Here is a 15,627-nt window from a genome sequence, read left to right as displayed (position 1 = left end):
CATAAACTGATAATGAATAAGAATATGTTATAATCGTAACTTTGTAAGATTTGCTATAATTTCAAAAGTGATTACGTTAAAAACGAACTTCTAATTGAAGATATTACAGAAATCTCAATCTTATTAATAATAATAATTATTTACGTATAGATTAGTAACTAAATTCGTAAATAAAACTTCCGATGATCAAGTAGGTCAAAGAAATCTCAATTATAACATTGGTTAAGTCATATTGTGAATTGGCTAAAGTTGCAAATATGAATGATAGGTATATTGTTCTTCCTGGGATCGATAACTATTAGGGTTGTCCAATCACTATTTTGTAACAAAAGAATTAAGTGAAAATGAATGTTGATACGTCCTTATATCAGTTGATACAGGTAAATCCAAAGATGGGAACGAAACAGGACACACTAAATTCACGTTCTATCCCACATGGTACATCATATGGAAAGGCCAATCTATCTGGGAATTAAAAGTAAACCAAAAATTTAAGTATATTTTGACGTAGTGACAGTTATCGTTTATAAAAGGCTTGATGGCCTGCTGTTTTGTAGCACAAAATTCTGAGATTAAAAGCTTATTAAAAAAAGGTTCTCTTCTACTATATCTCTGTTCACGTTGAACAAGGTAATGCAATTAACATTTTATTAGACCAGTTCTAGGCTGTCTTCCAGTTCAGCTGCATCGTTAAATAGTTTATGGATCGTTTTAGTTTGTTTAGCCTGACCAACTAAGTAGGAAAGCCTACCGTCATTTTAAGAAAAGAAAAAGCTTTGGTAAAGATGAGTGAGATTGAAGTACTGAAGAAAGCAAAGCAAATGAAAAAGTCAGCAGTTTACTTTGGTGCAGTTTGTGTGTAAGTAGAGACTTTGATTCAATTATACTTCGTGTAAAGCAAACGGGCACGTTAGCTGTTCACTTCTGTACAGTTACATTTCCTGTTCAGAAACTTTGTAACAACACAAAAGCGTTGAGAGCTATAATGAATACCGCAGTATAGAACGTGAATAACGTCGCAATCGAGCATTACATGTATTTATAGAATGCACAAGTCGGAGACAAATACTCTCCACAGTACACACAGGAATAGATGTGAGCGGTCCCAAGCATAGGATACATGCATATAGAAAATGTATAGACCAAGATCTTTACATCCAACAGTATACGCATAGGTATATTTGCGACTTCATTTTGTTACCTAAAGGTCAGGTTGTTAGTTAGTTATTGATGGTTACTTCCTTCATGCAAGCAAGTTTACTACCGACCTGTGTGCACTGTTTATGGTCTTTGCTCTGGTTCTCATCAGACCCAATCGACCTTTCCGGAGAAAATGTAGATAGGCACCAAAAATAGTTGATTTTTTCTCTAGTCCTGGAATTCAAACTGGTCCATACCTTGATCGCCTTTCAGGTAGTCCATATTCACGATAGAGGCACTAGCCTGATCTCCACCCAGTCCCTCACATTAGTTTGTAAAACAAGTTACACTATCCCTGCAACACCTCTAGGTGAGAATCGAACTTTACCCAAGTTCAGTTAGATTGCCGAATAGTTTATGGATACTGTGTGTTAACAAAATAACAAACCTGATTCTCGACACAGTAATAAAATTATGAACACTTTACAAAGCAAATTTACATACAATATAAAAACTTCATAGGGTCAGTGGTCGAACTCTAGATAAGAGTACTTGTATTAGAATCCGTCTGCCTTTAAACACAAAGGAAATGTAAACAATCAATTACATAAATCTCATCGTTTGCAAACTGGATCTACATACACGTATTAACACACACACTCTATGTTTAGTATTACTATATTGCTGAAAGACTGTAGTATTTTTTGGTTTATTCACATTCATTTCAAATCATGTTGTTTTATAAAAATAAAAGTAATGTAGATATAGTTATTTGTAATAATCTGATCAATTTTAACACAATTTACATTTTAACAGCAGATATTGACATTAGATGTTATTATCTGAAATACATTCATATGGATTCCAAGATTTAAGCAACCAGAAAATTCACTAATCAGATTTATCAGCACGTACAAAATAATCGAAATGCTAGACTGATTCAAGTTACATTTTTGTGCACCATTGAATCTCGGCTCAGTGGTCTAGTAGTCAAGTGTTAGCGCGTGAGTTATGGTCCTGTGCTCTATTCCCGGATGCAAGGTCGTGGACGTGTACTGCCGAGGAGTCACATACTAGGACAAAATGGCCATCCAGTCCTTCCAGGCTTTCAGTGGTTTTCTAAATTTGCTAGGTTCATGATTTCAATGAAATTCAATAATCTTCACAACCTTATACTAACCATTACAAAAAATAGTTTATATAACGGACTAGCTTTGGGGGAAGAAAACCATAGAATACCAGAAAATATGGGACATTTATTTCTTTCTGGTGTGATGTTCTAGATCCAATGGGGAATCGAACCAAAGAATCTCAAATCTTAAGGATCACTGAGTGCTGAATCAGTGGTCTAGAGGTAGAGTACTTACTTCGGAAGATGAACGTTATGATTCTGAGCCTTGTGGAAACCATGAGTGCACATGTCGGATAAATCACATGTTAAAACAAAATTCTGGTACTCCTTTATTTCCGGTGGTTGACTAGCTTAAGTCAATTAGTGGTGTGAATTGTCTTAAAACGACCTATACAAAAACCACATCCCATGGGAAACTCTCCGTTCTATAGTAATTTATTTGTACAGGGATTGATACCAATGATAACACCACGTACAAGTGAATTCGTTTGACAAATCTTTAGAGGGAACGAAACGAAAACCCATAATCCCTTTTCGAACTCTCGTGATAAAACTAAAGAACAGGACAACTTCTACATCCAAATAATGTACAGTTAGCTGGGTCTTCTTGATTCCACTATCAAAGTGAAGCAATGGATAAAGAAAATTCGACATGTGAAATTATGTCAGTAGAAACATGTTTATTTAATGACGTATTGATAAGTTAACAAACAACTCAACTTCATATTTTTTGACCAATGTCAGACTAATAACAGGCTCTTCAGTAACAAAAACTGACACATCAAATGGAAATCGACTCAACCCCCGTTGTTTAAATATCTCTTTTCTTATAAGTATCAAGTTCTATTGATTTGTAAGATATAAAATACGTAGCGATCACTCAGTCTTTAAATGGCATGGGTTTATGGGTCAAATATTACGAATATGATATATTAGTTTACTAGGTTTGTCACGAACTGCTTGAACTACATTCATAACTTGAGTAAATCATAGAATTTGTAAGTTTTTGCATTTAAAAACTTATATTCAATTCCATTCATGAATAGTAATGAACTGTTTTGTTTTAGTTAAACCTCGTCATCAGCAACAATCTCTCACCATGATCAACACTTAGCAGAGAAAATGTTTCGAAAATCTGATATCTGTTCAGTCAGTCGGTTGCAACACAGGACATGGTACGTCTGTACATCAGTTTAAATTGCCATACCCCATTAGTATACCAAGATTAAATTCCCAGGCCGAATCCCAGAACAGTAAAAGTAGTAACAATATCAGTGGTAATAGGAAAGATTAGGCATCGACGATACGGTTCGAAAAAATATAAATTAGTGGGATGAACGCACAAGGAAAGTTATGAAGAATTCAAGAGCTCAGAATATGGAGAAAAACAAAGAGTGGATATAACTAAGCCTTTGTAAGTGGTTTTGAGCCATGAAATTCAAAGTCTCTAACCATCGATAACGACATTCACACAGATCCCAACCAGGTAGTCCACACTCATTAGCATCCTTTAGTCTTATTGTCGATGACTTCGTGGACCTGTGCAATGTTTTGGTTTGACCACCCCTAGCTTCCTTCCAGCCCACTCCTGTACCAGACAACATCGTTTATCGAAATATTCGGGGTTAGTCATATGTAATACATGTCACAACCACCTCAGTTGATGAAGATTTACCATAACATCAATCGATTTGCCGTTCTTACCCAGTACCCTATTCCTAACCTAGGCATTGCTTACTCGGTTGTCCCAAAATACACGAATGTTTTGCAGACAACTACGGTTGAATACTAGTAACATACGAATATCCTCTATAAATAATCATGAAGCAATAGACTAACTGTTAACGAACATTTTAGCGACGGAAATTTACAAACTCATCGTTTCTGACCATTATGACTAGTCCGATCCAAAGTGCTCTAATTCTAGTCTGCAATGCTGATGATCCCACCTATCTGAATATAGTACGAATGGCAAAAATGATGTGAGTGATATCTTGGGGATACGTTCTCTGGACATTGAGGCGATGTACTAAGTAACTATGAAAGTTAGTGTACGAAAACATTGTTCAATAACATACGACAAACTGTTTCTATTAAATTGTAACTTACTCAACTCGGAACTAAAAATATCATTTCTCCGTGGTAAAAGTCTCTGGTTTCTGATTAATAATATCAATTACCATAGGTCAACAGGACGTGTAACGGATTAAACTAAAATTGCAATGAGTCTTCCACCAAATGCTTGTCGCTTTTTTATGATACAACTACATAAATGTTGTCTCAACACTTTTTACTACTTAAAGTAGTATAGAAATGTTTTCACAGCTTCCAAAATTTCGTCATATCGTGTGCAAAACGGAGAATATATTCATTACACTTAATGATTTACTGGAATAAACCGAAACCTGGAGGACAAAGTTGAACGTTAGTGACTCATAGTTTTGTATCCTAGGCTTGTAGGAACAAATGATACTGAAGAGAAAGAAATCCTCAGGATTTCAAAAAAGAAACTGTCAACTAACTCTGTAAATATATTCCCCCATTCTCAAGTCACCAGGCAGACCATTCGGTCAGATAAATGACCACAACAAATTTACTATTTAGACTTACGACTTATTTGATTAAATAAAGCACAAAAAGATATTAAATTGAAATAAATACACTGCTCAGACAATTTGATATAAAGCTACGCTATAAAACAAAATAGATAGCTTCAGCGAATTCTTTTTTCGGGTGATTCGAAGACATCCAGGGTCAACTGCTAATAAGCTACGGATGTCTTCTAACTTCAAAGGCTCTGTTTTACAACTAAACAACTGACCGAACTGGTTTTCAGTATACTCATCCCTTGATAAGTAGAAAGATATCTCGTCCACACTATAGGAATTGTAACTTAACAAAACTAAAGTGCGTTTTGTCCACGTACCGAATCTTCATTAGTCACAGAAAAGACAGCTGATTAGACAGATATCCAAGGTAAGCGAATTCGCCAGCAACATCAAGCACTTCCACATCTATCGTTAGACTAGTTGTTGACACAGATCAGTCCCTGAGCGACATTTTGTATTTAATGAAAAACGCATCCAAAACATTTCGTTATTTTGTTCAAGACGTTCAAACGGCAATACGTTCATGAGTGCCCTCACCGTCGAATCTCTTCAAGTCCTGCATAATCATTACACAAACCAACTTAACGATTTTTAACTGAAGACTATTACCAACTCATCACCAAATGTCCCTTATATCTATTTTCAAGTGATTTGAATCTTCACAACTTCTACACAATCTAACTTATCTGTTTCAGGACTTTATTGATTATATATATATATATATATATATATATATATATATATATATATATAGTTATTGATAATTTTTGTTATTCTAATTCTCTCTATTATCGATGTCAACTGTTTTACATTATATCTTACCTCAATTCTAAACTTTAATACATATATGGTTGTAAGCAGCTGATGAAGTAACGAAATATAATGAATTCACATTATTCTGCCTCAATTGTAGTTTTGCTTCTATCCATAGTCGTACAGATGTTATTTCTGCCTTCTGAAGGAATCGAAGTCTGACGGCTTTTGTGAGACTACTAATAACATCGTGAATCATTAAAAACGATTGAATTACATTAAAATCATGGCCCGCCTAGACTAGGTAAGCTGTGATTAGATTGTTTAGTTATAAATATATATGTTCACGCTGGAAGGTATTTACGAGCAAGGAAATGTAAACTGTAAAAAAAAGATCTCTCGAAGTCAATTAGTTTACAGCAGACACTGAGCCAATAAATACAAAGAGAAGCAGATAGTCTAAGAACTTCAATTTTTAACCCTTGTGTAGCGAACACAGAAGTATAAGACAATAATTATAGCTTCATTCCATTGAATTCTATTTGGACTAACGTGCGTGATTTCTGAATTAACACGATCCTTAGTTCGTGTTCTCTAAACTGCAGACATAAGTAGCTACATATGGTCTGAATATCTCTTAACCAGGTTTTGCGTCGATATGTTTGTTGACAAGCTTGTCAAATGACCCTTTTCCTTTCAGTATTAAGACTTGTGTCCAGTTTCTCCTAGAGGATTTCTCTAAGGAATATTTCAATTTCTCTATAACTACGCGTTTATCAAGTCTACTTTGTACCGCAGTAGTGCAAACCTAATGTATTAGGCATATAAGTTAGGAACTACAGCTCTGAACCCAAAAGTAGATTCAACCTGTTTTTCTACATCAGTTGGCCCCAAGTCCATTAATTTACTATAATAATAATCATTAATAAATAAATCCTTTCCGTATTTTCTTAACTCAGATTAACGATTCCAACAAATTAAAAAAATTACTTAATGTTCACTTCATCTTTACCACCTCTGATTGGATTCGCACATTTTATGTACTACATAATCTCTACTATCGTATATCTGTGATACGATAGGAATAATTCAACAAACTCATATATGATCAGGAGTTAAAAGCTTTTGTTCTATTCTACTGTATAAGACTAGAGACCAGGAGACAATGATGTACGTTATGCTTTAACTTTGGTCATAAACCTCATAATGACGATAAACCAATTAATGAAGAACAAGCTATGGTATAAAGGTTATGTAAATTTTTACTTAGTAGAAAACGCTTAATCATGGAATAGACGTAAATTTATTGAAAACAGTGTATTGTTTAATGTAATTAATTTCATGGACATGAAGATGGCTTTCGAAGTATGAAGCCATAGTAAAGAGGAAAGTAGAAACATAGCAGGAGGAAGAATACAAGTCGCAAAAACAACTTTTGAAATGAAATTACAAACAACGCTTAAATAAACGCTGAACATAGCTTTTGTGTATAAAACTGTCCCATTTAAGCGTAACCACCTGGGCCGTGGAGAACAGATTAATAATTCATAAGCAGCCTTTCGTTCAATATGTATATACGTTGGGTGGAAGAAGTTCAAGAGGGAAACATTTTACAATTGAAAGGCAAAATTTATAGAGAATCTAGTAGTAACAGACAACGCCCAGTAGAATTAAAAATAAGAATTGACCTAAAAAACGGATACTTTTTGTAGTCTTACCGTTTCCTGAGTGAACTTCCTAGGGTAATGGAATCTTTATAAAAGTGTCTGTACTGCTTGAGCTACTGCACGTTATGTCAGTCAGCCGGCTACAACGTAGGACCACGCACATATATGCATCAGTCCAAGTTACCATAACCTCATTAGCACAACAAGATGAACACCGGATTCATAGAAGTAGTTAATTAAGTGGTGGTAATATATAAAAGAAAGATTGTATATAACGATATAGTACAGAAAGAAAAAAGATATGAAGCAATTTTAATCTCATACTTTAAGGGAAGATAGAGAGTGCATACACCTACGCCATTGTGATCGATTCTGAGCCATGTCACACACAGTCTCCAACCATTGGTTACAATAGTCACGCGGACCCCAACCAGGTAGTCTGCATCTGCCAACATGGCTCAGGCTAGAAGTTAGTGACTTCAAGCACTGATGCCAAGTTTTGGTTTGGCCGCCCCTAACTTTCTTCCAACCGTCTCCAATACTAGTCATCATAGAGCGTCGTGGTAATCGGTGTTCAGGCATACGTAACACGTGGCCCAACCATCTCAGTCGATGAAGATTCATCACCTCATCAACTGATTTACCATCATTCTCTAATACCCTGTGTCTAACCTCACCATTACTTACCCGGTGATCCCAACAGATGCGAGCAATATTTCTAAGGCATCTGTGGTCAAATACTAGTAACTTACGAGTATCTTCTTCTCTTAATGACCACGTTTCGCAGCCGTGAAGTAGAACAGAACAAACTGCTGCGCAATATATTCGTCCTTTAATTGATAGACGGATATCTCTCCTTCGCCACAGGTGACGTAAGTTGGCAAAAGCCAAACGAGCTTTTTCAACCAGTGCTGAGATTTCGTCAGATACTAACCCATCAGGGCTGATCAGACCTCCAACATAAGGGAAGTCGTCGACGCGTTCGACTATTTCACTCCCTATCCTTAGTTCAGGTGTGCACGCAGGCCAGTCCTGGAGTAACAATTTACATTTAGAGGGGGTGAAACGCATCCCAAACATCCTTGCACTGTTACTCAGTGCCTCAGCGTCTTCACCAAACAGGACTATGTCATCTGCGTATTCTAAGTAGATAAGTGGATCTCCTGGTAGAAGATCAATTCCTGAAAACTCAGTCGCAGAGAGTGGTATTTCCAGCAGTAGGTCTATGATGAAGTTAAACAAAAATGGGGATAGTGGACAGCCTTGTCGGACACCAAATGAGGTTGCAAAATCAGATGACAGTTCGCCATAAGCTCTCACTCGACCGCTAGTGTTAGAGTAAACAGCCTTCACAAGGTTTATGTACTTCTCAGGCACACCTTTCAATGACAGACACTGCCACAGAACCTCTCGGTCTACAGAGTCAAATGCTGCTTTAAAGTCAAGAAAAACTATCATTGTCGGACGCCGATAAGCGTGTCTGTGCTCTAAAACCTGACGAATAGTGAATATGTGGTTGATGCAGCCACAACCAGGTCTGAAGCCAGCCTGATTTTCTCGTGTTTGCAGTTCACGAGTGGGAGCGTAGGTAGAAACGACGAAAAGGCGACGACGTGTGTCCCTATCCTTCCGAGTTCTTACGGAGCCATTTAGCCGGACAACACACAGGCGACTGTCAACGGGGATCCATTCTAGTAGTGCCTGTTCTGCCCTTGTACTTAATGCTATGCCTTCACCTGCAATTTCACGAGAACTAGCCATCGGGTCGCCAGATACACGGAGGGTGTATTTCGTTGGCTGTCCATTTTGGCAAGGTGAGGTCAAGTGAATGACCACACTGGGATCCTATATGCGTGTTTCGGAGACACAGCATACATCAATGGTACGAGATTCTAGGGTTTTAGCTAAGGAGGCCCGTTGACCGATTTGGCATAGGGTACGTACGTTGAAGGCTCCAATGTGTAGTTTGGAGCGAGGTTTTAGTAGACCTGGGACAGCGTTTCGCGCACTAGAATCGTTGGTCATGGTGACACTTGAGGAGGAAACCGGAAGAGGAAGTTTAGTGTTGAAAGTCAAGGCAGAAGGAATAATAGGAATTGAAGAAGGAGATTGATTATGAATACAGTGGTCTTGAGTGCTGTTAGAGGTATGAGGGCAGTTATCACTTCCCGGTTGCCCACACAGTGGAAGGGTTCTTCTAGAGATACCTGAAAAGGAAATTGGGTTAGAAGTGGTCTTAATGACCTGAGAGCGTGACCACAGTGCCCAAGGGACAACTGCTTGAAGTCGGTCACACACGACCTTTTTTTGAGTAATTTTTGTGTTAGCTTCATACTTGTTGGGACCTTACCACCGGAGACGGATATCTGTGGGATAAGGCGAGGTGTGCATTTTTAGGGTTGACCTTCTCCAACCCCACCCCCATTGTGGGAAGGCAGCATCGCCGTCATGCTGATTGTTTGAAGGAAACACCTTACTGCCGTCACACCTCTGTACAGTCAGCAGAACGACTTCTTCGGACCTTGGGTTTGCTGCTTTTAGTCTTACCGCTCTTCAACCGACCTTTCTGGCATGGTAGGACCTTGAGGAACGATTGTTTCAGTCAGTATAGCTCGATTGGTTCATTACGATAGGCAAGTCCGACCACCACATCAAGGTAGCAGCAATGGTCGGGACTGTACGTTATGAAAACATGTTTATAAACAGACCAATAACGGCGAGATGATAGTTGGTGAAACTATTATCAACAGTGGTAAGTAGAAACGACATATTTAAACTTGGGTTAATTTAATTCAATTAGGTTATTTATTCTGAGGATATTACAAATACATTATTTTTATTTACAACAATCTACCTAATGCTCAAATGTATTTTGAAATTATCAACTCAAATCTTGGTAATGATTTTTATTATCGACAGAGACATTGATAATCGACTCTATTAACAGATAGCTAGATCAACAGACGATACACGTAGAAACGTTCATCTCTAGTTTCTTAACCATTTTAGTCACAGTCTAATATTGATAGTACTTCAACTTTTAACAAAGCTTGGGAACAGTAGGTCGAGAAAGTGATTGCATTTTAGTTTAGTTCCACATGTTTCTAAAGATATCACTCTTAAATCATTAGTTAGATTAATGAAGATATCATATGTTGTTGAGAGGTATGGTGCTTTAAACTATTTTTCTGAGATTTAGTATTATGCCTATCTATGCTTATCTACATGTCAAGACAACCATTTAGACCGACTGTTTTCGTCCAAATGTCTTTTATGCGTTAGAAACGTAACATACACATAACCGCCCCAAAAATGAGCTGTAGCTATTCTTATTCTGAACATAGAAAGGATGCAAAAATGTAATTCTTTGAGAGTTTACAAGGCACAAAACATAAACTAACCATTACCAAAACAAATCGCCTAGGTAATCGGAATAAGAGTTTTAGAAGGTAACACCGAGTGTCTACTTGGAAATATAAATGGTGTTCAGGTCCACATGCAAAAGAATCTACTTAGAAATAAAAACGACAGATTAGTGCTGGAGTAATTTCAGATGTTAAAAGTCTATAGCTACAAACATTAACATAGTCAGCAGTAAATGTACGATACTGAATTCTTGTCATTAGATTGTCGATAAGGTCGCGATGAGTCTAGAACATCAAGGAGGAGGCTTCTTCTGAACTTCGGACATACCTTTGCGAAATGCTTCTTTCACTTGGCTAATAAGACCAGTCCAATCACGTGTTTGCCTTGTAGATGTATCAAGCACTAAATAATGGGTTCAAAATTGTATAACGACTCACTTTTATCTTTTGCTTCCAGAAACATGCGTACTGTTGTGCGGGCGACATATCTCATAGGTTTACTATCTGCTAACTTAAATTATAAATACACAGCAAAAATGCAAACCTTTCGTGTTAGCTCAGGGTTAGAAAAATAGGTTCTAAATATCAATGTTAGTAATACACAAATTCTGTTTACATTAGTATGCGTATCCACAACATATCAGTTCGTGTGTATCTGTCTTTGGGGTGTAACACACGTTCAGTCAGACCGTCTTAAACGCTTTGAAAACTGATACTGTCTGTAAACTAAAAATAAAAAAATAATCGCTTAACAACATTTCGAAATTTGAGTTCAAACTATAAACGTAACTATTACTTATTGATGAACCAAGCAGCTTAGCTATCAACAATTTACACAGCGTAGAATTATGTTTGCTTACTATTGAAAAATTTCAAAGTATTCCGACAGCTATTTTCTAGAAGATAACCCATTTACCTATGCATTTGCACAATTAGCAGTTTATTTTTTATTTTTATTTAAACACATATATATTGGTACAAAAGGGCACCAGGTACATATGCGCCACACAAAATAATGAAAGTAGGAAGAGAAGGGATGAAAAGATAAGGCGGACTGAAATGTACAACCAGAAGACTCTTTCAGTTAAGAAAGTTAGAACCACTCTTTATGTAGAAAGTAAAAGAAGGTTGCAGCAGGATCGCCACTGGCTTCTATTCTGAGCCATATCTGATAACGTCTCTAGCCACTGTGTTGCACCATCTCTCGGACCCCAGCCAGGGAGTCGTGAAGGACCAACGGAAGCTAGCCCTTTGCAGCTCTCTTTCATGCCACGACACCATGTCATACACTGACCTCCTCTCCGCTTTTTCCAACAAGTCCCAGAGTCGGCAAATAATGCACGACGTGGAAGTCTCTGGGACGACATTCGTAAAACATGTCCAAGCCACCGAAGTCGGTGTTTCAAGATGGTGACACCAATTGAATTATCGTCTCGGCGCCCGAACACACGATGCCGAACCTCTGCATTACTAACATGGTGTTGCCACTGGATGTCAGCAATCCTTCGGAGACAACGATGATCGAACACAGAGAGACGTCTAACATCCTCAACTCGGAGAGGCCAGGTTTCACAAGCATAGAGCAAAACTGCTCTCACCGACGCGTTGTAAATCCGACCTTTTACAGCCAGACTAACATCACGAAGGCGCCAAAGATGGCCCAGATTGGCATAAGCCGCTCTGGCTTTCATTATACGTGCACAAATACGTACACAAATGAATGAAATGATGAACTCTATTGACGATAATATCCCTGCTCATACAATTAGCAGTTTGGATACACTAGCTTTTTAGAAACTCATAACCCATAACTTTCGTAGCAGTAAATACGAAACTCACACTAAATACTCCTGAATAACTTAACAAACTAGATGACCTCCCTATTAGTTATATCATCCGATCAATTCCCTTATATTACAAATACCAGAGTCACAAAATCCCAGATCTCCTATGTACATTGAAAAAAAAGCTAAAAATGGAGCTTCTGCTGAATTGCTGCTCCGTAAGGGATCTCATCGATTGCTTTTTATTACAATTGGCTCAGCAAAGACTTCTCTTTTCGGCGAATTCATTTTCAAAGCTGCACAAAATAGTCAACAAGACCGAAATAACTTGCCTGTTCACGAGTGAAAATAAGTTTATACCGGCGCTATAATAAAGTCACCATTAGGAGGTGGTTAGACATGTGAAACATATCCTAATCACCTCAGTTGGTAAAGATTTGCTAACTAATCACCCGACTGACAGTCTTTTCTGAGTGCCCTATGTCTAACCTGAATACTCTTTACTCAGTCGCTGCTCTAGAAGCACTAGAGATCGTCATTATCTTAACTGGGATAAACGTTGTGGGAAAACTAGAGGAAGCCAAAGTAAGACATAGATCACCGAACTCAGTTGTGTATGGAAAGATGGACTTTCCAATTAGTGGTCTTGTGGCAATTATCAGTGGTTTTAAATGCCAAATAACATGGTTGGCATTCATTAGGAATAGCTTAAATGCATCTATACTTTATCTTCCGCTGGATTTAAGTCCCAGTACTAATAAATAGTTCATGTTCTTTAAATTCTTTAATTACATCACACTACCTACCTTGAGTTCCTTTTGCAAAGACAGATTAATGTAACCACGGCTTTTTCACTATCCCTTTAGTGAATATCATCTGTGCTGTATAATAAATGGAGACAATACAATTTTGCACTATACCCTCCGTTACTTTGAGTGATTGACGAGTCGTGTATTTGCACTTTTACTTATTCATAACATTTCATTTTGTGTAGCGAAATTTTTAAGACTTTTATACACCGAAGATTTTCGTGATAAACAGGTGTCAATGAATGAAAAGCATTTAGAAAACGTAAAAAAATTGGAATAAAAATCAACTATCTTAATGCGAAAGATGGGAAATTGAGTAATCATAGCTACAAGTTGATTACACAGTATGTAGTTATTATAGTCTTTGTGAATGACACGAGTTATGTTAAAGACAAAATCAGGAAAGTTGAAACAGCTCCTGAGGTTTGGTGACATAAGCATCTACTCTACACAATGATTTTGTACCGTAGCAGTCTGAAACTATAGATTGATCTTGTTGTAAATAGCCAGGACATTCTATTTTCACAGATAATTAGTAATCATAATGACAGGACGTAAACAAGGCGACCCAAAAATACATATAGCTTAGGTTATTCCTACTACCAGTAAGGGCTGTTACGTTCGTTGCCGAAACAAGAACGCCACAACGAACTCATTGCCACAAACTGGTCAGAAAAATTCTTCTTTCGCAGACGGCGGTGTAAAAGCAGGGACATGGGAAATGAAACAAAGAAATTACTACGTTCTTGTTCAAATACTTCAGAGTTCAAAAACGACTGCCAATACACTAAACAGGCGTAATATAAGTACGCTGAGAAACACGGTCATTATCTAAACCTTCCTAAAATGTCTGTTCGATCATTCCGTTTTAAATGTCCGGCATCCTATTAAAATTGCATAAGTAATAATGAGTTTCCTAATATTACGAACTACTACTTTATCACTACTTTTTTGAAAAACGAACATGGAAAACCTGTCTAACTCGGATGAGTGCTACTTTAGGGTTGTAACGCAAGCTATTCAACACGATAATACTGGGTTTCAAAATATCCTATTCTTCCCAGTCTATCAATTTCGGGGTTTCCCCCAAAGTCCAATAATAATGGGAAGTTTTCTTCAAAATTTCCCTAAAATTCTCTATAGCGGATTCTTCAAAATGGACAAAATTCTCCCAAAAATTGGGAAATGACGGTTGTTCTGTTTCTTAATAGGTATGTCCTAATCTTAATCACAAAATCATCACTTCCAAGTGGACAGATTATTTATGAACCACACAGAACTTGACATACTGCACATATTCTCGACTTATTTAGATTGCCTCTTAATAAGACGAAAATTGACTTTCATTCTTATTGATCATTTCAAACGTTGGTCAAGCTCGAGAATTTAAATTCTTTCCTATTACAGATGGCTATGTTGACACGTCTAATGGATGATGATCCTAAAACCTCTATGCGATATATTCTGTCCTACATCATGAAACCTGAAGTCGCCATTAATTTCACGTTACTGGGTACTTCATCAAAACGAGCGATTCAGAAGTGCAGGTTTTACGGCTGCGTACGAAGTAAGATAAATAAGGTTTTTAAACTTCAGGTGCACTGACTAATCGTTTCCTTTCGTCATCTATCAACGAGAAAGACCTTGCGAAACTATATGACATGGCTACGCAAAGTTATTTCCACGACATGAGAGACAGAGTCCAGAAGCGTCATCGACGGAACAAAGAACACGTATGTACGGCTTTAAAGTGATTACTGTTTTTGCATTATCTATAGGTACAGTCTTCCGTGTTCAAGGATATTACCGTAAGTTCAGCTTCAAGTACCTTGTTGTGCAAAACAAGTTTCCTAGATTTAATAACGTTTTTGTTCATCACATTTTAGAGTTCACAAGAATTGTTTGACTCTCCATAGTCCAACAGGCCTGGTGGAAAGAAAGAAAACGTGAAATGCCTGGTCCGTGACAATGACAATTACATATTGAGCATTGATACTCTACCATCTGCCAACTGCTCATAACTTTGTATATAGAAGAACTTTTTGTTTTCAATAAAAATTTGGAAATTATGCCATATTTTACGTACTTTACATTACTCGTGTGCTGTGTTGTGGGAATGAAAGCGAACACAGGAGGCGGTCGCAGTAAATGCATTAATGCATTTACTGCAACAGCTTCACGTGTTCGCATTCGTCGCCACAACATAGCACACGAGTAGTGTGCAGTACGTAGAATATGGCATAATTTGCAAATTTCTATTGAAAACAAGAAGTTCTTCTCTATTCAAAGTAATGAGCCGGTGGCAGATGGTATTGTATCTAAGAACATCTAGGTACTTGTTAATGTCACGGACCAGGCATTTCACGTG

General features: G+C 37.4%; 1 protein-coding gene across 2 annotated transcripts in view; it reads right to left on the bottom strand.

Annotated features, from left to right (window-relative positions):
- Positions 1-285: 285 nt before the first annotated feature.
- Smp_014290.1 (hypothetical protein) overlaps positions 286-15,627 on the bottom strand; it is a gene marked incomplete at its 5' end in the record, with an annotated part of 16,138 nt that continues 796 nt past the window's right edge. Inside the window, 5 exons of one of the 2 annotated variants that reach the window (XM_018793556.1) lie at positions 286-465; positions 10,995-11,069; positions 11,105-11,177; positions 11,211-11,244; positions 11,283-11,305. In XM_018793556.1, coding sequence (XP_018648057.1) covers positions 368-465; positions 10,995-11,069; positions 11,105-11,177; positions 11,211-11,244; positions 11,283-11,305 — 303 coding nt within the window. In that variant the 3' untranslated portion in view covers positions 286-367. Of the gene's footprint in view, positions 466-7,062; positions 7,191-10,702; positions 11,070-11,104; positions 11,178-11,210; positions 11,245-11,282; positions 11,393-15,627 lie in introns of those variants that run through there. The other variant, XM_018793557.1, reaches the window with a different exon arrangement.

Source organism: Schistosoma mansoni, chromosome 1 (assembly GCF_000237925.1).
Source record: "Schistosoma mansoni strain Puerto Rico chromosome 1, complete genome".
In the NCBI taxonomy this organism is placed as follows: Eukaryota; Metazoa; Platyhelminthes; class Trematoda; order Strigeidida; family Schistosomatidae; genus Schistosoma; species Schistosoma mansoni.
The sequence above is the reverse complement of the archived record's forward strand: the minus strand, read 5'-3'. Positions and strand labels throughout refer to the sequence as shown.